Below are 23,062 nucleotides of genomic sequence, written 5' to 3' on the forward strand. Positions count from 1 at the left end.
CTCAATTTGACTTTTGTGTGTATTAATCTTTATCTTGGGTATATTTATCACACCCCTTTCTAAAAAGTATATAATACATTAAAGTTGGTGGCATACCTACCGACCAAAAGGTAAAACTGTCCCTTAAGGTTTCTAAGTTGACAAAAACAGTCCCTAGACTTTTGAAGTTGACATTTACACCTTACACTTTCTTAAAACTCACCCCTTGATTTCTAACTTTTTAAATTTTCCCCGCCCACGTATTCCATTCTTTAGCATAAAAGAAAAAAAAACCTATTTTCTCACGTGGTTATTTTTATATATGTGTCAGTATAAATTGACGTACGTAATTTTTTTTGAAAACGAGTCGGGTCAAATATAATGCGTTTTCATGCTTATTTTTTATGTACGTTTCAGTTGGTCTACACTTTGACATTTTAATATATGTGGCGGTATAAATTCACGTTTCAACGTAAACGCTATAAATTCACGCTTCGATATAACTTTTTTTTCGGAAACGAGTCTGGTCAAATATAATACGTTTTCATGCTTATTTTTGCGTACATTTTTTGTTGGTCTACGTTTTGATGTAAACTGTGTTCGGAAATGAGTCGGGTCAAATATAATATATTTTCATTCGACGATATAAATTCGAGTTATTGTACGTTTCAACTCCGCTAAGTCTTGGTGCAAAGGTAAGGGTGGTGTACTGGTTTAGGTGGAACGCCACTAAACAAATCAGCTTGGATTCGATTTCGTTTCTTTTGTAACCTCAATGCTTTAGATCGGATACATCGAAAAACACGTATTCATATGGTTAAAACAGTTGACTGCTGATGACTCGCATGTTGTTGCTAAAAGCCAACGCTACTACTAATGTATTTACAACTGATATAACCCGTTATTACTGCTCACAGTTTTGTTTCTTGTAGTTACTGCCGACGACATAACTGTTGTTGATCATAACTGCTACTAACGAACCAATTTCAACTGATTATCGGTTCCTACTACGAACCACGCGTTTCCCCTTTGAACCCACGTCAAGCATGTATTCCACGCCTTTTAACTTGTACCAATATTCACTAAAATCACATTAACTAAGCTAAAAATCACCAACACTTGTAAGGAAGCATACTTTCTTCAGTAACATTAGAGTAAATTATGATCTTGGCCCCTGTGGTTATATCACTTTTACTCTTTTAGCCCAAAAATGAATCTTTTAACATCTAAGCCCCCAACGTCTTTTTTTCTAACCATTTTGGCCCCTAACACTAACCCCATCCATTTACTTTTAGGGGCCAAAAGGGTTAGAAAAAAAGACGTTGGGGGCTTAGATGTTAAAAGATTCCTTTTTGGGCTAAAAGAGTAAAAGTGATATAACCACAGGGGCCAAAATCGTAATTTACTCGTAACATGATCATTTAAAAGGCATGTATATAAGCATATATAATTAATAAAAAGTAGATGCATATATAACTAGTTCAACTACTGGATATGAACACCATCTTTAGGGGGCAGATCTCTATATAGTTAATAAAGTCAAAGTCAAAGTCAACCGTTCGATTATATTTCTATAGAGGGCAGTGTTTGTCAACTGTTTTGAGTAGTGGACAGACGTGGCAACGGCTCAAGAGATGGTTCACTATTGTCGGATCGGTTGTGTAATGATGCAGGAATTTGAAGAACCTTAACCGCGTTACTGTCTGTAATAAAAAAAATATATATATAACAATAATCAAATGATGTTGCAAGAATTAAGTATCTTATATATATATATATATATATATATATACCTGTATATATATTCATAGTGAGAGAGTCCTGCCAGCCTTGTGTGAACATCTCAGACAAAAGTTTATTGACGTTAACAAGGTTTCGATACTCTTCAAGCATCTTAACCTTCTTCGTTAAACTTGTCTCCGAATCTTGGATTAACGCATCGTACTTCTTTTGTACCTCTAACATCTCCTTTTCGCATTCAGAAAGAAGCATTGATTTCTGTATATAATCAAGATCATTATCATTTTATAATCCGGCAACTAAAATAACTAAAAAAAAAAAAAAAAAAAAAAAACCTTTTCTTGATGTGACTTGGTGATTTGCTCTAGTTCCATTTCAATTCTTTCGACTTCTGTTTCAAGAGGCTTAGAGGTGGGAGTATGTGGCGGAGGTTGATCGGTTTGACTTTTTTGACCTTCGGTTTGACTTTGTAGCTGTTTCGCTGCGCGTTTTCTTGTGACTTTATCAGGCCCTTTTCGTTTACTTCTAACTTTTTTTCTTACAACGGACGTACTTGCATCATTTTGATTTACGCCTTCGGACAGTTTTTGGGTCGGCTTTTTAACTCTTTGAGACATCTTTCTACACGGGTTTGTCGGGCTAAGTTGACTTTCTTTGACCAAATTACTCCAAAAGTCAGAAGGTGAGTTAGCTATCAAGTATTCAACAACAGAAGAGCTTTCCTTCGTGTGGGCTTCGGTTTCACCAAATAACACGATGCTTCCAGAATACGCTCCATTTTGCATTTTCGCATTCGTTACGATCGAGCGGTTTGCGGGACCCGTTTCGACACTCGTGTTCCTCAACAGAAACGACAACTCACGAACCAAATCGTCTATAAACAACTGATTTCCGGAGTACGTGCTGCTTTTGAGGTTACCGAACAAGTACGGCGCGCCCCATGCTAACAGCTGGCGACCGACACTCGAACTAATATAATTGTCAACAACCGGTGCACCTTGCTTTGAAAGAATTAAGGCTTTCTCTTCAACAGTGAATGCTGAATATAACCGGAAGACGTTTAACCGCTCACAATATGAATCGATGGTGATCCTCTTAAGGGCGTTTATGTCATTTGACGGGTTCCGGTCACCATTGAATAATATGACGACATCCACACGCGAAAGTCTAATGCTTGAATGACAAGCGTGGTAATCTAACAAGCAAACGAACCTACCACTCTCTACGTCGTTAAACATTTCTAACGGTTTTTCTTTCTTCGCGTACGCAGATTTCGAAAGAATCTTCCTGGAGATATACACGTACGAATTCTCTCCGAATCTTTTATGAACGAGGTCGTCCAAAAACTCTCCGGTTGATATCACCTTTCAGAATTAACCGCCGACCGTCAAACAAAACAGTTTTTTTGATAAATAAAAGAGTAAAATGACATTTTCGTCCCTGAGGTTTGGCCAGTTTTGCGACTTTTGTCCAAAGGCTTTTTTTCCGCATCTGGGTCCAAAAGGTTTGAAATCTTGCCATATTCATCGAGCGTTAAAGTGCCTATTTCATTAACTCCATCCATTTTTCTCCGTTAAATGAGGGGCATTTCCGTCTTTTTAGACATTTTTTGTTAAAATGAAAACACTATAAGAAATAAAGATCCAACTCTGTTGACTTTCTCCCCACCCAAACCCTTTAATCATCAGAAAAAATGTCTAAAAAGACGAAAATACCCCTGACTTAACGTTAAAAAATGGATGGAGTTAACGAGTTGGATGAAAATGGCAGGATTTCAAACCTTTTGAATCCAGATGCGGAAAAACAAACCTTTGGACGGAAGTCGCAATACTGGCCAAACCTTAGGGACGAAAACGCCATTTAACTCTAAATAAAAGAATGTAAAGCGCAGCGCGTGTACAACTAAAGTATAATAGTAAATTTAGTTACCTGAAACAGAACAAGTGCTCTTAAACCACATCGTTTAATCTCTAGCAGCAGTTTGTCGAGAACTTGCAGTTTGCCACTGACATTGATTTCAGCATCCAACGGATCACCAGTCAAAGAAGCTTGTTTTAAAGATTTACGCAAAGTTGGGTCGACAAGAAATGGGTGATCACAACACTGCAAAAATAATTAATAGTTAATCAAAGAGTAAAATGCCATTTTCATCCCTGAGGTTTAGTTACTTTTGCGACTTTCGTCCAAAGGTTTGTTTTTCCGCATTTGGATCTAAAAGTTTTGAAATCTTGCCATTTTCATCCGACTCGTTAACTCCATCCATTTTAACGTTAAGTCGGAGGCATTTTCGTCTTTTTAAAAAGACGGAAATGCCCTTCATTTAACGGAGAAAAATGGACGGAGTTAACGAGTCGGATGAAAATGACAAGATTTCAAACCTTTTGGATCCGGATGCGAAAAAACAAACCTTTGGACGAAAGTCGCAAAAGTAGCCAAACCTTAGGGACAAAAATGGCGTTTTACTCGTAATCAAATTTAGAAGCATTTACCAACAGAATGTGGAACGAAATACGACCACGAAAAGAACCTTTTGGATCTGTGTGATGATGTTAGGGAGTGAAGATTTTCTTGATAATGAAGAGAGTGCCTCCAAATTTGCAACTAAAATCGAACAATATTGTTCGACTTGCATTGAAGAAAGATGAACCGGGACCCAATACTCTTCGAATTCAGGGGTGCTGAACGTGCATGAAAATGCGATAAATGGCAACAGTCTTTTTTTCAATGTACTAATATCATCGTTCATTTCCATGTCAGCATCAGTGTGTATCTTTTCATTTTTGCAATCAACCAGTGAAAGAAAATTTCGGTAGCTCTGCAAGATATCCTGAAACAGTTGACCGAAATTAGCAAATGTAAAAACAAAGGCTGCAGCCTGCAGTAGTGGCTGACTGGCTGGTCCGGGTCGAAATAGAATGGGCCAAGTTGACCAACATACATTTGTTTAGAGTTAGTGCACTATGGATAGACTTAAGTTGACTTTCAGTATGTTTGACTAATTTGACCCGTTTCCCTTTTTATCTGTTTTTTTTTACTATTGACCCGTTTGACATAAGATGAATACAAAGGCTGCAGCCTGCCGTAGTGGCTGGGCCGGGTCAAAACAGACTGGGCCCGTGGGTCGAAACGGGTTGGGCCAGGTTGACCAACATACATTCGTTTAGAATCAGTGTACTAAAGATAGACTTAAGTTGACTTTCAGCACGTTTGACTAATTTGACCGTTAACATTGACAGAAATTAGCAAATGTAAAAACAAAGGCTGCAGCCTGCAGTAGTGGCTGGGCCGGGTCAAAACAAACTGGGCCCGCAGGTCAAATCGGGCTTGGCCACGTTGACCAACATACACTGGTTTAGAGTTAGTCCACTAAAGATAAGACTTAAGTTGACTTTCAGCATGTTTGACTGATTTGACCCGTTTGACATAAAATAAACTGGGCGGGTCAAAATGGGCTGGGCCAGGTTGACCAACATACATTTGTTTAGAGTTAGTACACTAAAGATTAACTTAAGTTGACTTTCATCCCGTTCGACCAATTTGACCCGTTTCCCTTTTTATCTGTTTTTTTTTATTATTGACCCGTTCGACATAAAATAAAATGAATATACACACCACTGATTCACCAGTAACGGTTAACAGTCTCATATCAGCCATAAGCATCCGAATTTCCTTAAAGTGCGTTGAAAATACGGGGCTTTGACACTCGTCTATCACTAACAATTCCCACTTATGGTCAAACATTTCCATGTCCTGCAAAAACAAGATTGATACAAATAATACCTAAATTTTTATTGGTTTCATACTTTAATATAATTTCGGAAAAATTACACATTTTGTCCTTTATCTTGATACCCTTTTGCAGGCGGTGTCCTTTTCAACGAATGTTGACAATTTTTCCCCTTTATAGGGAATTTTGTTGCACGTTTTGTCCTTTGACCCTAACCCAGTTAGATTTTTTTTGTTAAGTCTAGTCATGTGCCTTGCACACGAGGGTAGTTTTGTCAATATACTCAATTGTTGTTCTTGTTCTTGACAAAACTACCCTCATGTGCAAGGCACATGACTAGACTTAACAAAAAAATCTAACTGGGTTAGGGTCAAAGGACAAAACGTGCAACAAAATTCCCTATAAAGGGCAAAACCTGTCAACATTCGTTGAAAAGGACACCGCCTGCAAAAGGGTATCATAATAAAGGACAAAACGTGTAATTTTTCCTATAATTTCAGTTGTGTACCTCAACAATGGCATCCGGTGAAGATAAAAGGACTTGATATTTTGAATCTATAACAGCAGCCCGAATATCTTTGTTCCCTTTGTATGTTACGACATTGACCGACTTTGACCTCTTCGAAAACTCGATTTCCCACAACGAAATAGCATTGGAAGAAGCTATTATTAGAATAGGCTTCTTCGTGTTATCCAGCAATGATAATACGAACGAGACCACCTTAACTAGCCGGTCCTGCAACATCCAATCGATAAATTGTAGTTTAAACATTTACTTAATTTTTTTTGTTTGTTAAAAAAGGAATATCATTTAGTGAATAAATAAAAACAAATATCTCACTTTCCCGTCAAAGATAACGGCATTTTGACGTCTGTTCCGATGATCACGAAGCTTGTTAACGTAAGGAAGAACATGATTATGTATTTCGGTTGAGACCTCAACTTGAAGATCCGCTAACTCACCACTGCCTGTCGTGTAGGTAATAAACGACTATAAGTAAATATTTAACAAATTTCGGTTCATGATGTAGGTGTGAAATGACAATAATTAGGAACATCATGAACACAGATTATACCAAAAATTTAAACTATTTGTATGTTTGTATATATATATATATACATATATATATAGAGAGAGAGAGAAAAAGTATATCGTACATTACGGCTTAAAGTACTTCACGTACAACAACGTGCGTGATTTGTTCTATAACATGCGTGATTAATGTTTTCAATATGCGTGATTATTGTGTTTCAACATGCGTGATTTTGGATTTTTGAGTTATAACGTGCGTGATTTTAAAATGAACGTGCGTAATTACCTGTCGTACGTGATGTACGTTAAGCCGTAATGTACGTTAACCTTCCTCTATATATATATATATATATATATAGGGGTGGGTTATCGTACAATAGCCCCTTAATGTGCGACCAGTACGCAACCACCAGATTCGAAATTACGCATGTTATATACATAATTACGCACGTTACAAAAAATCAAAACCCGCATGGGTTGTTTCAACCCTAATTACGCATGCTATACTCAAAATTACGCATGGGTTGTTTCAACCCTAATTACGCACGTTATTTGGTGGTCGCGTACCATTTCACGTTAAGAGCCTTTTGTATTTTAAAATTTCTCTCTCTATACATATACCTAGGGGTGCAAACGAACCGAACAAACACGAACAAGACATTGTTCGTGTTCGTTTGTTAGAAAATATATGTGTTCGCGAACCGTTCACGAACACTTATCGAACGAGATTTTATGTTCGTGTTCGTTTGTTAAGGAAATGAACTTGTTCGTGTTCGTTTGTGTTTGTTTGTTAATTTTAGGCAACGAACAAAAACAAACGTTGACGAACACAAATGGAAACAAACAAACACAAATAATCGTTCATGAACAAAATATATAATAATACACTGACACTTATTAAATATTTAATTTGTCGGAATTTTGAAGTATTTAAATAAATATAAAAACTAAAAACACTAATGATCTATCGAACACAAACGAACATGTTACCGAACGTTCACGAACATAAACGAATGAACGCGACCTCTGTTCATGTTTGTTCGTTTAACTAAACGAACGAAATTTCTTGTTCGTGTTCGTTTGTTTAATAAACGAACGAACACAAACGAAGTTCCCGCCGAACGGTTAATATACCATATGACATTGATCTACAAATTATGTGATCTAAAGAAACAGAACACGCACTAGATTCGAATTTGTCTTTTGTACCAGACGGACGGTCATTCTCGCCACATTCTTGTCCAGAACTTAATCTACAAATTTGTTATCCGAAGAATCAAGCAAATTATAAATCATAAAACATTAAAGATTAATGTATGCAGATTTAATCTAATGAAGAACTATGTCATTAACTAATCACCTCTGTTTTTTATGTCTAGAAACCAAACAAGATTCCTCAACAAGTGTGTCATTAGTATCATTCGGCACATTCGCCTTTTTCCCGTGGCTTTGGAACAACTTCTTATAAAAATGTGCATTCATTTTCTTCGGTTTCGTATTTTCTTTCATCGTCAGGGGTATTTTGGTCATTCACTATCAAGTCTTTTTCAACCTACACAAGTTAAACATCCTTATGTGAGCACCATCATCCTTTTTAAGCACTAAATTAACACATACAAACAAAGAATATGTATGCAATTGCATTTATATTTATCTACCTACCTATGTATATATGCATGTGTAAACTCACACAAAGGTTGATAAAACAGGGGCATTTTAGTCATTTCACTATCAAGTCTTCTTCAACCTACACAGTGGTGGTTCTCTCTATGCATAGCAACATAAAACACTAATAAAGAAGGTGATTAATGACCTTTTTAACCTCTAAATTAACACATACAGATAAAGAACACATATGCATCTATCTACCTATGTATGTGTAAACTCTCACAAAAGCTGATAAAACAGGGGCATTTTAGTCATTTCACTATCTAGTCTTCTTCAAACTACACAATGGTGGTTCTCTCTATGCATACCAACATAAAGCACTAATAAAGAAGCTGATTAAAGACCCTTTTAACCTCTAAATAAACGCATACTTATAAGTTATAAATAATACATATCCAGGGGCGGATCCAGCCCACATTTGTGGGTTCCCAGGAACCCAGTGCGTAGGCCTGTAAACGAACCGAACGAACACGAACACAGGCATGTTCTTGTTTGTTCATTTAACTTTAACCGAACATGAACACGAACACGAACATATAATCGAACACATTTTTTTGTTCGTGTTCGTTCATTAAGAAATCGAGCATGTTCGTGTTCGTTTATGTTCGTTCGTTTAAAGCCTAAACGAACAGTTCACGAACATTAACGAACACAAACGAACATAAACAAAAAAATTTAAGTGAATGTATTTGAATAAACAGAAACAAACATAAATTAGCATGATTGAACAACACATCAAAATTAGGGTTCATAGATATACTAATGAGTTATATTTATATAAGTAGTTAGAAAACCTAATATTTATATAAATATAACTATTTTTGTATTTACTAAAAATTAAACGAACATAAACAAACGTAAAGAAGCGAACGTTCATGAACATAAATGAACGATTGTTCATGAACATAAATGAACGAACACAATGTGTGTTCATGTTCGTTCATTTAATTAAACGAACAAACTTTTATGTTCGTGTTCGGTTCGGGCAGTGCGTTTCGAAAAAACGAAAAAAATTAGTGAGAACTTTGTAGAATTTAGAAAAAAATTAATGAGAATTAAAGAGAATTTACCAAAAGGAACCCATTAGAATAAAATACTGCATCCGCGTACATATGCACCTATCTACCTATGTGTAAACTCATACTTGTAAGTTGATAAAACAGGGGCATTTTAGTCATTTCACTATCAAGTCTTCTTCAACCTACAAACTGGTGGTTCTCTTCTCTCTACACATACCAGCATAAAACACTAAAAAAGGAGCTGATGGAAAAACCCTTTTAAGCCCTAAACCAACTCACACAAAAGTTGATAGAGCAGGGGTATTTTAGTCATTCACTATCCAGTCATCTTCAACCTACACAATGGTGGTTCTGTTCTGCCACAAACCCTATAAACACCGAAAAGGGTTTATCACAAAACCCTTTATAAACCCTAAATTAACACCTTAAACCCTAAACTCATACAAAATAGTTGATAAAACAGGGGAACTAAAAAAAACTTTCAATCATACGGTATTACAGTAACATTTTGATGATGAATGTGAAAATTTATCAAAGATAAAAGCAAGCAGGAATAACAAAAAAAAAAAATACGAAAAAATAAAACTAAAAACCCTTGATTCATGTTCTAACCAACAAGAAGAAAACAGAGCACATGAAATATTGAAAATACATTGTATAAAAACTAAATAAAGAAGAAACAGAGAAAAAAAAACTTTACAGAAATCAGTGAGCTTAAATTGATCCAAATGATGCTTGAAAAATGGAAAATGTTGGTTGAAATTACTTCTTGTTTGTTTGATTATGGAGGTGAAGATTGAGTAGAAGTTTGTTATTTTGGTAGGATCATAGATGGATGACAATTGCTTTATGGGTTTTCTTTAGCTTACATTCTTTCTTTTTATAGTATTATGATGACAGGGTGGTTTTTTCACTTTTTGTTTGGATTTGATGTTTAAGAATAAAATATGTAATTAAGACCGTGGGGTATGGTGGGGTGGAGGTTGGGCTTGGGTTGGGTTGGGGCATGAGTTGATACGTGACTTGGGGGACAGACATGGGCTGGCCCACATTCAACACGGTATGGTGGGGCGGGGGTTTGGGGCGTGGGTTTGGTGGGCTTCACTGGGCTGACCCGCTGGGCTACTTGAATATTTTTTAAAACAACAAATTTAATATTTTAAATATTTTTAAATAAAGAAAATTACAAAAAAATAAAAATAAAATTCCTAACGTTTATATTTGTTTTTTATCTCTTCTCTCAAACCCAAGACTAGTTGTAACTCGTCACCCTCTAGGTGATCAATGGGTTGGGATAGAAATTTCAAATCATCCCGTTTTTGTTTCTGGGCATCTCTAGCGACATCTCTAGCTTCTTTGCTCCTTCGTATTTCGGCCCTTTGTTGTTGGAATACGTTGAATGTATCCAACTTGCATGAAATGTCATCCAACTGATCGCTGTATATTCCCCTACGCGAGCCCGAACTCCCAGCTGAAGGTGATGCCGTACCAGATCTTGATTTTTGAGCACGCCTTTTTGCGACATCTCTTCCATACTCAGGCCGGTTTGGGCTTGGCGAATCATCCCAAAGGTCCTCAAACTCTTGATCTCGTGCATCAGATTGGGCTTGGGACGAGGCCCTTAACGTTTTGGAAGACGAGTTACTTTCGCTACCAATGAGGATATTCGCCCACTTTGGATGGAACTTACAAATCTCCCAACAATGCATGAAACGGAAGTCGGTCCCCACATTTAATTTAAATGTGACCAATGCATTTATCACAATGTCGGCTTCGGTTTCACCACTTTTTGGGTTTTGCTTTGCTTTATTTAAAAAACCACTATATTTTGTAAGTTGTCCGCTAATCTCGCTCCACTTCGAGGATAAGCTATCGTTTTCACGATAAGCCTCCCTTCCCAATTCTTCATGGAATACTCTACTAACCGCTTCCCACAGGGCGGTTCGATGTTGAGAATTTTCTATTTTAATAAAAACAAAATTTAATATATTACAAAGTTGTATAAAAAATAACCATTAATAAAAACAAAGTTTAAGAATACCTAAACTTGAATGTTGAGATTGTTGACACCAAGCCCTCGCCAATGCAACTTCTTCAGCAACGACCCATTTTTGTTGTTTTCATTTGACGGTTTCAAGTGCTTTATCCGCCTCGGTTTTTTTCTTATGACTTCTCTTTTTGATGGGTTTCGATGCGGAAGAAGCATCGTTGGGTGGTTGAGTTTCGGGGACGGTTTCGGTTTGTGAAAGGTCGATGAAGGTTGGTGAAAGGTTGATGGGCAATTGTGTAAACGGGGTAGGTATCGAATCGTCGGTGTGTGGGAAGTTAGTAAACACACGATTCCCGATATACAATACATAACTCGCTTCAACGGGCATAGAAGAGTGTATGAAAAATGGACGAGGCATTGGACGATTGGGTGGTGGGCTAGGATTATTTTCTTGGAATGCATACGGGTTGTTCGGGTCATAAGGACGGTTATAAGGATGCATTTTTTCGTTTTGTAGAAGGAGAATTGAAGATGATTATAGAAGATGTGGTTGAATGTGATAAAAATGGAAGAAAAATGTGAGTTTTATAGTGAAAAGATATTTTTTTTTAACATAGTCGTTGGCCAACGGCTATTTTTGTTTGGCCATTGAGAGCCCGCCATGTCAGCTTGTCAAGATCGCCCCACGCCCAGCTTGAAACCCAAGCCCAAGGGCCACGCCCCAACCCAAACCCCATACCCCATAGGTTTAAGGATTGAAAAAATCAAGAAAATAACTTTTCTCTTATGGATATGGATATATAATTTCTTTTTTTATGGATATGGATTTATTTTGTGACAACTGGCACCAAACCGGTAACTTCCGTACACTTTAATTATTATTTAATAACTACAATTATGTTCTTAATTGTCAGCAATGTCTGAACACATGTTAAACAAGTGAATTCATGCACGTTGTATACTACAAAATATTGCTTTATGCATAAACGAGAGCGTTGCGTCAAAAATACTAAGTAAACTCACCGGTAAAACACAATGTGTCAACAGAACTGCAGAAAGCAGTCAGACATTAGAATGGAGGCCTAGGTGTAGGTCCTACGACAAGAATACATTAAAACCCAAGAATACATATAAGGGTTTAATTTATAGACATTGCGAAAGCAAAAATAAGCACTAAAAGCACCCGAAACACACTTTAAGAGCAGAACTAATTACGACAAAACTGCGAAACGAACGTTGATGGCCGCCCGGATAATATTTAATCCCACAAATATTCTGTTATGATTAAAATTTAATTTTAATCAGGTTCGTGTTGAAAAAAAAATAAGTTAAAACGCTTAAAAACGTTATTTTTTTCATGTTTAAGTGCGTACCGTGTGTTCCTACACGACACAGTGCTTACACTGCAAAACGCAGACAACGCAGAAAACCTAGGAATATGCTAGGCATAAGTGAACAATATGAACAAGCCTCCACCACTGACACTGTCTTCCAAAAATCACCATCGGTCATCATCATCAGTCATCTTCGTCATCGTCCCCACGTTATTTCTACTGTCGCTGCCGCCGGTGCGGCTGCCGTTGCCGGCTTTCCTTCACATATCATCTCTCTCTTTCTTCGCCATTTTCTTCCTCACATCATTTGTGGGACATCAGTGTGTATAATCAGCTGAACGACAGAAAGGAGATAGAGGGTTTTGGGTGAGAGATGGGTCGGTGCAGATATGTACAAGGAAGAGGGGGGGGGGGGGTTAAGGCTTACTTGTCGAACAAGTAGAGAGCACCAGCTCTTGGCCGGAACTCCGGCTCCGGCCACGGAGGGTTCTGATCAGATGAGGGAGAAAGGGTGTGCGGCTGATGAAGGATTTTAGGGTTTTATCTTTAGCTTAAAAGAAAAAAAATTATTTTATCACGTGGTTATTTTTATGTACGTGTCAGTAAAATCGACGTTTATACGTAATTTTTTTCGAAAACGAGGCGGGTCAAATATAATGTGTTTTCATGCTTATTTTTTATGTACGCTTCAGTTGGTCTACACTTTGACATTTTAATATACATGGAGGTATAAATTCACATTTCAACGTAAACGATATAAATTCACGCTTCGATATAACTTTTTTCGGAAACGAGTCTGGTCAAATATAATACGTTTCATGCTTATTTTTGCATACGTTTTCGGTTGGTCTACGTTTTGATGTAAACTGTGTTCGGAAATAAGTCGTGTCAAATATAATATATTTTCATTCGACGATATAAATTCGAGTTATTGTACGTTTCAACTCCTCTAAGTCTTGATGCAAAGGTAAGGGTGGTGTACTGGTTTAGGTGGAACGCCACTAAACAAACCAGCTTGGATTCGATTCTGTTTCTTTTGTAACCGCAATGCTTTAGATCGGATACATCGAAAAACACGTATTCATATGGTTAAAACAGTTGGCAGTTAGTTAAGTACTGCTGATGACTCGCATGTTACAACACTTACTATTTATCGCCCAAGTTGTTGCTAAAAGCCAACACTACTATTAATCGTATTTACAACTGATATAACCCGTTATTACTGCTCACAGTCTTGTTTCTTGTATACTGCCGACGACATAACTGTTGTCGATCATAATTGATACTAAGGAACCAATTTCAACTGATTATCGGTTCCTACTATGAATTCACGCGTTTCCCCTTTGAACCCACGTCACATATTCCACGCCTTTTAACTTGTACCAATGTTCACTAAAATCACATTAACTAAACTAAAAATCACCAACACTTGTAAGGAAGCATACTTTCTTCAGTAACATTAGAGTAAATTACGATCTTGGCCCCTGTGGTTATATTACTTTTACTCTTTTAGCCCAAAAAGTTGGGCCAAAAGGGTTAGAAAAAAAGACGTTGGGGGCTCAGATGTTAAAAGATTCCTTTTTGGGCTAAAAGAATAAAAGTGATATAACCACAGGGGCCAAAATCGTAATATACTCGTAACATGATCATTTAAAAGGCATGTATATAAGCATATATAATTAATAAAAAGTAGATGCATATATAACTAGTTCAACTACTGGATATGAACACCATCTTTAGGGGGCAGATCTCTATATAGTTGATAAAGTCAAAGTCAAAGTCAAAGTCAACCGTTCGATTATATTTCTATAGATGGCAGTGTTTGTCAACTGTTTTGAGTAGTGGACAGAGGTGGCAACGGCTCAATAGATGGTTCACTAGTGTCGGATCGGTTGTGTAATGATGCAGGAATTTGAAGAACCTTAACCGCGCTAGTGTCTGTAATAAAAAAATATATATATATAACAATAATCAAATGATGTTGCAAGAATTAAGTATCTTATATATATATATATATATATATATATATATATATATATATATATATATATATATATATGTATACACCTGTATATATATTCATGGTGAGAGAGTCCTGCCAGCCTTGTGTGAACATCTCAGACAAAAGTTTATTGACGCTAACAAGGTTTCGATACTCTTCAAGAATCTTAACCTTCTTCGTTAAACTTGTCTCCGAATCTTGGATTAACGCATCGTACTTCTTTTGTACCTCTAACATCTCCTTTTCGCATTCAGAAAGAAGCATTGATTTCTGCATATAATCAAGATCATTATCGTTTTATAATCCGGCAACTAAAATAACTAAAAGAAGATGTGTTAAAAAAAAAAAAAAAAAAAAACCTTTTCTTGATGTGACTTGGTGATTTGCTCTAGTTCCATTTCAATTCTTTCGACTTCTGTTTCAAGAGGCTTAGAGGTGGGAGTATGTGGCGGAGGTTGATCGGTTTGACTTTGTAGCTGTGTCGCTGCGCGTTTTCTTTTGACTTTATCAGGCCCTTTTCGTTTACTTCTAACTTTTTTTCTTACAATAGACGTACTTGCATCATTTTGATTTACACCTTCGGACAGTTTTTGGGTCGGCTTTTTAACTCTCTGAGACATCTTTCTACACGGGTTTGTCGGGCTAAGTTGACTTTCTTTGACCAAATTACTCCAAAAGTCAGAAGGTGAGTTAGCTATCAAGTATTCAACAACAGAAGAGCTTTCCTTCGTGTGGGCTTCGGTTTCACCAAATAACACGATGCTTCCAGAATACGCTCCATTTTGCATTTTCGCATTCGTTACGATCGAGCGGTTTGCGGGACCCGTTTCGACACTCGTGTTCCTCAACAGAAACGACAACTCACGAACCAAATCGTCTATTAACAACTGATTTCCGGAGTACGTGCTGCTTTTGAGGTTACCGAACAAGTACGGCGCGCCCCATGCTAACAGCTGGCGACCGACACTCGAACTAATATAATTGTCAACAACCGGTGCGCCTTGCTTTGAAAGAATCAGGGCTTTCTCTTCAACAGTGAATGCTGAATATAACCGGAAAACGTTTAACCGCTCACGATATGAATCGATGGTGATCCTCTTAAGGGCGTTTATGTCATTTGACGGGTTCCGGTCACTATTGAATAATATGACGACATCCACACGCGAAAGTCTAATGCTTGAATGACAAGCGTGGTAATCTAACAAGCAAACGAACCTATCACTCTCTACGTCGTTAAACATTTCTAACGGTTTTTCTTTCTTCGCGTACGCAGATTTCGAAAGAATCTTCCTGGAGATATACACGTACGAATTCTCTCCGAATCTTTTATGAACGAGGTCGTCCAAAAACTCTCCGGTTGATATCAGCTTTTCAGAATTAACCGCCGACCGTCAAACAAAACAGTTTTTTGATAAATAAAAGAGTAAAATGCCATTTTCGTCCCTGAGGTTTTGCCAGTTTTGCGACTTTTGTCCAAAGGCTTTTTTTTTCCGCATCTGGGTCCAAAAGGTTTGAAATCTTGCCATATTCATCGAGCTCGTTAACTCCATCCATTTTTCTCCGTTAAATGAGGGGCATTTCCGTCTTTTTAGACATTTTTTTTGTTAAAATGAAAACACTATAAGAAATACAAAGATCCAACTCTGTTGACTTTCTCCCCACCCAAACCCTTTAATCATCAGAAAAAATGTCTAAAAAGACGAAAATACCCCTGACTTAACGTTAAAAAATGGATGGAGTTAACGAGCTGGATGAAAATGGCAGGATTTCAAACCTTTTGAATCAAGATGCGGAAAAACAAACCTTTGGACGGAAGTCGCAATACTGGCCAAACCTTAGGGACGAAAACGCCATTTAACTCTAAATAAAAGAACGTAAAGCGCAGCGCGTGTACAACTAAAGTATAATAGTAAATTTAGTTACCTGAAACAGAACAAGTGCTCGTAAACCGCATCGTTTAATCTCTAGCAGCAGTTTGTCGAGAACTTGCAGTTTGCCACTGACATTGATTTCAGCATCCAACGGATCACCGGTCAAAGAAGCTTGTTTTAAAGATTTACGCAAAGTTGGGTCCACAAGAAATGGGTGATCACAACACTGCAAAAATAATTAATAGTTAATCAAAGAGTAAAATGCCATTTTCATCCCTGAGGTTTAGTTACTTTTGCGACTTTCGTCCAAAGGTTTGTTTTTCCGCATCTGGATCTAAAAGTTTTGAAATCTTGCCATTTCCATCCGACTCGTTAACTCCATCCATTTTAACGTTAAGTCAGAGGCATTTTCGTCTTTTTAAAAAGACGGAAATGCCCCTCATTTAACGGAGAAAAATGAACGGAGTTAACGAGTCGGATGAAAATGGCAAGATTTCAAACCTTTTGGATCCGGATGCGAAAAAAACAAACCTTTGGACGAAAGTCGCAAAAGTGGCCAAACCTTAGGGACAAAAATGGCATTTTACTCTTAATCAAATTTAGAAGCATTTACCAACAGAATGTAGAACGCTAGAAATACGAGCACAAAAAGAACCTTTTGGATCTGTGTGATGATGTTAGGGAGTGAAGATTTTCTTGATAATGAAGAGAGTGCCTCCAAATTTGCAACTAAAATCGAACAATATTGTTCGATTTGCATTGAAGAAAGATGAACCGGGACCCAATACTCTTCGAATTCAGGGGTGCTGAACGTGCATGCAAATGCGATAAATGGCAACAGTCGTTCTTTCAATGTACTAATATCATCGTTCATTTCCATGTCAGCATCAGTATGTATCTTTTCGTTTTTGCAATCAACCAGTGAAAGAAAATTTCGGTAGCTCTGCAAGATATCCTGAAACAGTTGACTGAAATTAGCAAATGTAAAAAATAAAGGCTGCAGCCTGCAGTAGTGGCTGGGCCGGGTCAAAATAGAATGGGCCAAGTTGACCAACATACATTTGTTTAGAGTTAGTGCACTATGGATAGACTTAAGTTGACTTTCAGCATGTTTGACTAAGTTGACCCGTTTCGCTTTTTATCTGTTTTTTTTTACTATTGACCCGTTTGACATAAGATGAATACAAAGACTGCAGCCTGCCGTAGTGGCTGGGCCGGGTCAAAACAGACTGGGCCCGTGGGTCGAAATGGGTTGGGTCAGGTTGACCAACATACATTCGTTTAGAATTAGTGCACTAAAGATAGACTTAAGTTGACTTTCAGCACGTTTGACTAATTTGACCGTTAACATTGACAGAAATTAGCAAATGTAAAAACAAAGGCTGCAGCCTGCAGTAGTGGCTGGGCCGGGTCAAAACAAACTGGGCCCGCAGGTCAAATCGGGCTTGGCCACGTTGACCAACATACACTGGTTTAGAGTTAGTCCACTAAAGATAAGACTTAAGTTGACTTTCAGCATGTTTGACTGATTTGACCCGTTTGACATAAAATAAACTGGGCGGGTCAAAATGGGCTGGGCCAGGTTGACCAACATACATTTGTTTAGAGTTAGTACACTAAAGATTAACTTAAGTTGACTTTCATCCCGTTCGACCAATTTGACCCGTTTCCCTTTTTATCTGTTTTTTTTTATTATTGACCCGTTCGACATAAAATAAAATGAATATACACACCACTGATTCACCAGTAACGGTTAACAGTCTCATATCAGCCATAAGCATCCGAATTTCCTTAAAGTGCGTTGAAAATACGGGGCTTTGACACTCGTCTATCACTAACAATTCCCACTTATGGTCAAACATTTCCATGTCCTGCAAAAACAAGATTGATACAAATAATACCTAAATTTTTATTGGTTTCATACTTTAATATAATTTCGGAAAAATTACACATTTTGTCCTTTATCTTGATACCCTTTTGCAGGCGGTGTCCTTTTCAACGAATGTTGACAATTTTTCCCCTTTATAGGGAATTTTGTTGCACGTTTTGTCCTTTGACCCTAACCCAGTTAGATTTTTTTTGTTAAGTCTAGTCATGTGCCTTGCACACGAGGGTAGTTTTGTCAATATACTCAATTGTTGTTCTTGTTCTTGACAAAACTACCCTCATGTGCAAGGCACATGACTAGACTTAACAAAAAAATCTAACTGGGTTAGGGTCAAAGGACAAAACGTGCAACAAAATTCCCTATAAAGGGCAAAACCTGTCAACATTCGTTGAAAAGGACACCGCCTGCAAAAGGGTATCATAATAAAGGACAAAACGTGTAATTTTTCCTATAATTTCAGTTGTGTACCTCAACAATGGCATCCGGTGAAGATAAAAGGACTTGATATTTTGAATCTATAACAGCAGCCCGAATATCTTTGTTCCCTTTGTATGTTACGACATTGACCGACTTTGACCTCTTCGAAAACTCGATTTCCCACAACGAAATAGCATTGGAAGAAGCTATTATTAGAATAGGCTTCTTCGTGTTATCCAGCAATGATAATACGAACGAGACCACCTTAACTAGCCGGTCCTGCAACATCCAATCGATAAATTGTAGTTTAAACATTTACTTAATTTTTTTTGTTTGTTAAAAAAGGAATATCATTTAGTGAATAAATAAAAACAAATATCTCACTTTCCCGTCAAAGATAACGGCATTTTGACGTCTGTTCCGATGATCACGAAGCTTGTTAACGTAAGGAAGAACATGATTATGTATTTCGGTTGAGACCTCAACTTGAAGATCCGCTAACTCACCACTGCCTGTCGTGTAGGTAATAAACGACTATAAGTAAATATTTAACAAATTTCGGTTCATGATGTAGGTGTGAAATGACAATAATTAGGAACATCATGAACACAGATTATACCAAAAATTTAAACTATTTGTATGTATGTATATATATATATATACATATATATATAGAGAGAGAGAGAAAAAGTATATCGTACATTACGGCTTAAAGTACTTCACGTACAACAACGTGCGTGATTTGTTCTATAACATGCGTGATTAATGTTTTCAATATGCGTGATTATTGTGTTTCAACATGCGTGATTTTGGATTTTTGAGTTATAACGTGCGTGATTTTAAAATGAACGTGCGTAATTACCTGTCGTACGTGATGTACGTTAAGCCGTAATGTACGTTAACCTTCCTCTATATATATATATATATATATATATAGGGGTGGGTTATCGTACAATAGCCCCTTAATGTGCGACCAGTACGCAACCACCAGATTCGAAATTACGCATGTTATATACATAATTACGCACGTTACAAAAAATCAAAACCCGCATGGGTTGTTTCAACCCTAATTACGCATGCTATACTCAAAATTACGCATGGGTTGTTTCAACCCTAATTACGCACGTTATTTGGTGGTCGCGTACCATTTCACGTTAAGAGCCTTTTGTATTTTAAAATTTCTCTCTCTATACATATACCTAGGGGTGCAAACGAACCGAACAAACACGAACAAGACATTGTTCGTGTTCGTTTGTTAGAAAATATATGTGTTCGCGAACCGTTCACGAACACTTATCGAACGAGATTTTATGTTCGTGTTCGTTTGTTAAGGAAATGAACTTGTTCGTGTTCGTTTGTGTTTGTTTGTTAATTTTAGGCAACGAACAAAAACAAACGTTGACGAACACAAATGGAAACAAACAAACACAAATAATCGTTCATGAACAAAATATATAATAATACACTGACACTTATTAAATATTTAATTTGTCGGAATTTTGAAGTATTTAAATAAATATAAAAACTAAAAACACTAATGATCTATCGAACACAAACGAACATGTTACCGAACGTTCACGAACATAAACGAATGAACGCGACCTCTGTTCATGTTTGTTCGTTTAACTAAACGAACGAAATTTCTTGTTCGTGTTCGTTTGTTTAATAAACGAACGAACACAAACGAAGTTCCCGCCGAACGGTTAATATACCATATGACATTGATCTACAAATTATGTGATCTAAAGAAACAGAACACGCACTAGATTCGAATTTGTCTTTTGTACCAGACGGACGGTCATTCTCGCCACATTCTTGTCCAGAACTTAATCTACAAATTTGTTGTCCGAAGAATCAAACGAATTATAAATCATAAAACATTAAAGATTAATGTATGCGGATTTAATCTAATGAAGAACTATGTCATTAACTAATCACCTCTGTTTTTTATGTCTAGAAACCAAACAAGATTCCTCAACAAGTGTGTCATTAGTATCATTCGGCACATTCGCCTTTTTCCCGTGGCTTCGGAACAACTTCTTATAAAAATGTGCATTCGTTTTCTTCGGTTTCGTATTTTCTTTCATCGTCAGGGGTATTTTGGTCATTCGCTATCAAGTCTTTTTCAACCTACACAAGTTCAACATCCTTATGTGAGCACAATCATCCCTTTTAAGCACTAAATTAACACATACAGACAAAGAATATGTATGCAATTGCATTTATATTTATCTACCTACCTATGTATGTATGCATGTGTAAACTCACACAAAGGTTGATAAAACAGGGGCATTTTAGTCATTTCACTATAAAGTCTTCTTTAACCTACACAATGGTGGTTCTCTCTATGCATACCAACATAAAACACTAATAAAGAAGCTGATTAATGACCTTTTTAACCTCTAAATAAACACATACAGATAAAGAACACATATGCATTTATCTACCTATGTATGTGTAAACTCTCACAAAAGCTGATAAAACAGGGGCATTTTAGTCATTTCACAATCTAGTCTTCCTCAAGCTACCAACATAAAACAGGGGCATTTTAGTCATTTCACTATCTGATTAAAGACCCTTTTAACCTCTAAATAAACACATAAAAGTTATAAATAATACATCATATGCACCTATCTACCTATGTGTAAACTCACACAAAAGTTGATAAAACAGGGGCATTTTAGTCATTTCACTATCAAATATTCTCAACCTACACAATGGTGGTTCTCTTCTCTCTATACATACCAGCATAAAACACTAAAAAATGAGCTGATAAAAAACCTTTTTAAGCCCTAAGGTTGAACGTAGTGGGGCGGTATAGCCCCTTATAGCGCCATTATCGCGCCGGGCACACCACCCCCTTAGGCGCCATGTTTCAGAAATTTGGGGGAGGCGCTATTATCTTCGCGGCGTGAGGGAGGAAGGTGATTAAGGTTGGACCAATCAAAAAAAGGTTAATGTTTTTATAATTATTTAATAAAAACGAAAATTAATAATTAGGTATTGATGGGTAGGGGCTTTATGACTACGGGCTTAAATGCATAACGCCCCATAACGCCCACCCGCACACGTGGCGCGCCACATGTCGCATAACGCCCCCAAAAGGGCTTTATGACTACACATGGCCTAAACCAAGTCACACAAAAGTTGATAGAGCAGGGGTATTTTAGTCATTCACTATCCAGTCATCTTCAACCTACACAAATGGTGGTTCTGTTCTGCCACAAACCCTATAAACACTGAAAAGGGTTTCTCACAAAACCCTTTATAAACCCTAAATTAACACCTTAAACCCTAAACTCATACAAAAAAGTTGATAAAACAGGGGAACTAAAAAAAACTTTCAATCATACGGTATTACAGTAACATTTTGATGATGAATGTGAAAATTTATCAAAGATAAAAGCAAGCAGGAATAACAAAAAAAAAAAACTTACAAAAAAATAAAACTAAAAACCCTTGATTCGTGTTCTAACCAACAAGAAGAAAACAGAGCACATGAAATATTGAAAATACATTGTATAAAAACTAAATAAAGAAGAAACAGAGAAAAAAAAAACTTTACAGAAATCAGTGAGCTTAAATTGATCCAAATGATGCTTGAAAAATGGAAAATGTTGGTTGAAATTACTTCTTGTTTGTTTGATTATGGAGGTGAAGATTGAGTAGAAGTTTGTTATTTTGGTAGGATCATAGATGGATGACAATTGCTTTATGGGTTTTCTTTAGCTTACATTCTTTCTTTTTATAGTATTATGATGACAGGGTGGTTTTTTCACTTTTTGTTTGGATTTGATGTTTAAGAATAAAATATGTGATTAAGAACGTGGGGTATGGTGGGGTGGGGGTTGGGCTTGGGTTGGGGCATGAGTTGACACGTGGCTTGGGAGGCATACATGGGCTGATCCACATTCAACACGGTATGGTGGGGCGTGGTTTAGTGGGTTTAGTGGGCTTTGCTGGGCTGACCCGCTGGGCTACTTGAATATTTTTTAAAACAACAAATTTAAAAACAACAAATTAAATTTTTTAATATTTTTAAATAAAGAAAATTACAAAAAAAAATCCTAACGTTTATATTTGTTTTTTTATCTCTTCTCTCAAACCTAAGACTAGTTGTAACTCGTCACCCTCTAGGTGATCAATGGGCTGGGATAGAAATTTCAAATCATCCCGTTTTTGTTTCTGGGCATCTCTAGCTTCTTTGCTCATTCGTATTTCGGCCTTTTATTGTTGGAATACGTTGAATGTATCCAACTTGCATGAAATGTCATCCAACTGATCGCTGTATATTCCCCTACGCGAGCCCGAACTCCCAGCTGAAGGCGATGTCATACCAGATCTTGATTTTTGAGCACGCCTTTTTGCGACATCTCTTCCATACTCAGGCCGGT

At 37.0% G+C, this 23,062-nt stretch overlaps 2 protein-coding genes across 2 annotated transcripts; both read right to left on the minus strand.

The window, feature by feature from the left end:
- Positions 1-1,426: 1,426 nt before the first annotated feature.
- LOC110899997 (ISWI chromatin-remodeling complex ATPase ISW2-like) lies at positions 1,427-10,028 on the minus strand. Its single transcript, XM_022146903.2, has 11 exons — positions 9,867-10,028; positions 7,840-8,031; positions 7,665-7,732; positions 6,288-6,415; positions 5,955-6,182; positions 5,332-5,469; positions 4,247-4,546; positions 3,649-3,822; positions 2,055-3,083; positions 1,773-1,977; positions 1,427-1,682 (listed from the first exon to the last, which is right to left on the minus strand). The coding sequence occupies exons 2-11, from the start codon at positions 8,007-8,009 to the stop codon at positions 1,570-1,572; spliced, it is 2,553 nt and encodes an 850-aa protein (XP_022002595.1). The 5' UTR covers positions 8,010-8,031; positions 9,867-10,028; the 3' UTR covers positions 1,427-1,569.
- Positions 10,029-14,225: 4,197 nt separating this feature from the next.
- LOC110899996 (ISWI chromatin-remodeling complex ATPase ISW2) lies at positions 14,226-22,405 on the minus strand. The gene is made up of 11 exons (XM_022146902.2): positions 22,234-22,405; positions 20,607-20,798; positions 20,432-20,499; positions 19,053-19,180; positions 18,720-18,947; positions 18,097-18,234; positions 17,019-17,318; positions 16,416-16,589; positions 14,852-15,859; positions 14,558-14,762; positions 14,226-14,428 (listed from the first exon to the last, which is right to left on the minus strand). Exons 2-11 carry the CDS (start codon positions 20,774-20,776, stop codon positions 14,316-14,318), a joined length of 2,532 nt encoding a protein of 843 aa, XP_022002594.1. The 5' UTR covers positions 20,777-20,798; positions 22,234-22,405; the 3' UTR covers positions 14,226-14,315.
- Positions 22,406-23,062: the final 657 nt, after the last annotated feature.

This window comes from Helianthus annuus, chromosome 13 (genome assembly GCF_002127325.2).
Source record: "Helianthus annuus cultivar XRQ/B chromosome 13, HanXRQr2.0-SUNRISE, whole genome shotgun sequence".
In the NCBI taxonomy this organism is placed as follows: domain Eukaryota; kingdom Viridiplantae; phylum Streptophyta; class Magnoliopsida; order Asterales; family Asteraceae; genus Helianthus; species Helianthus annuus.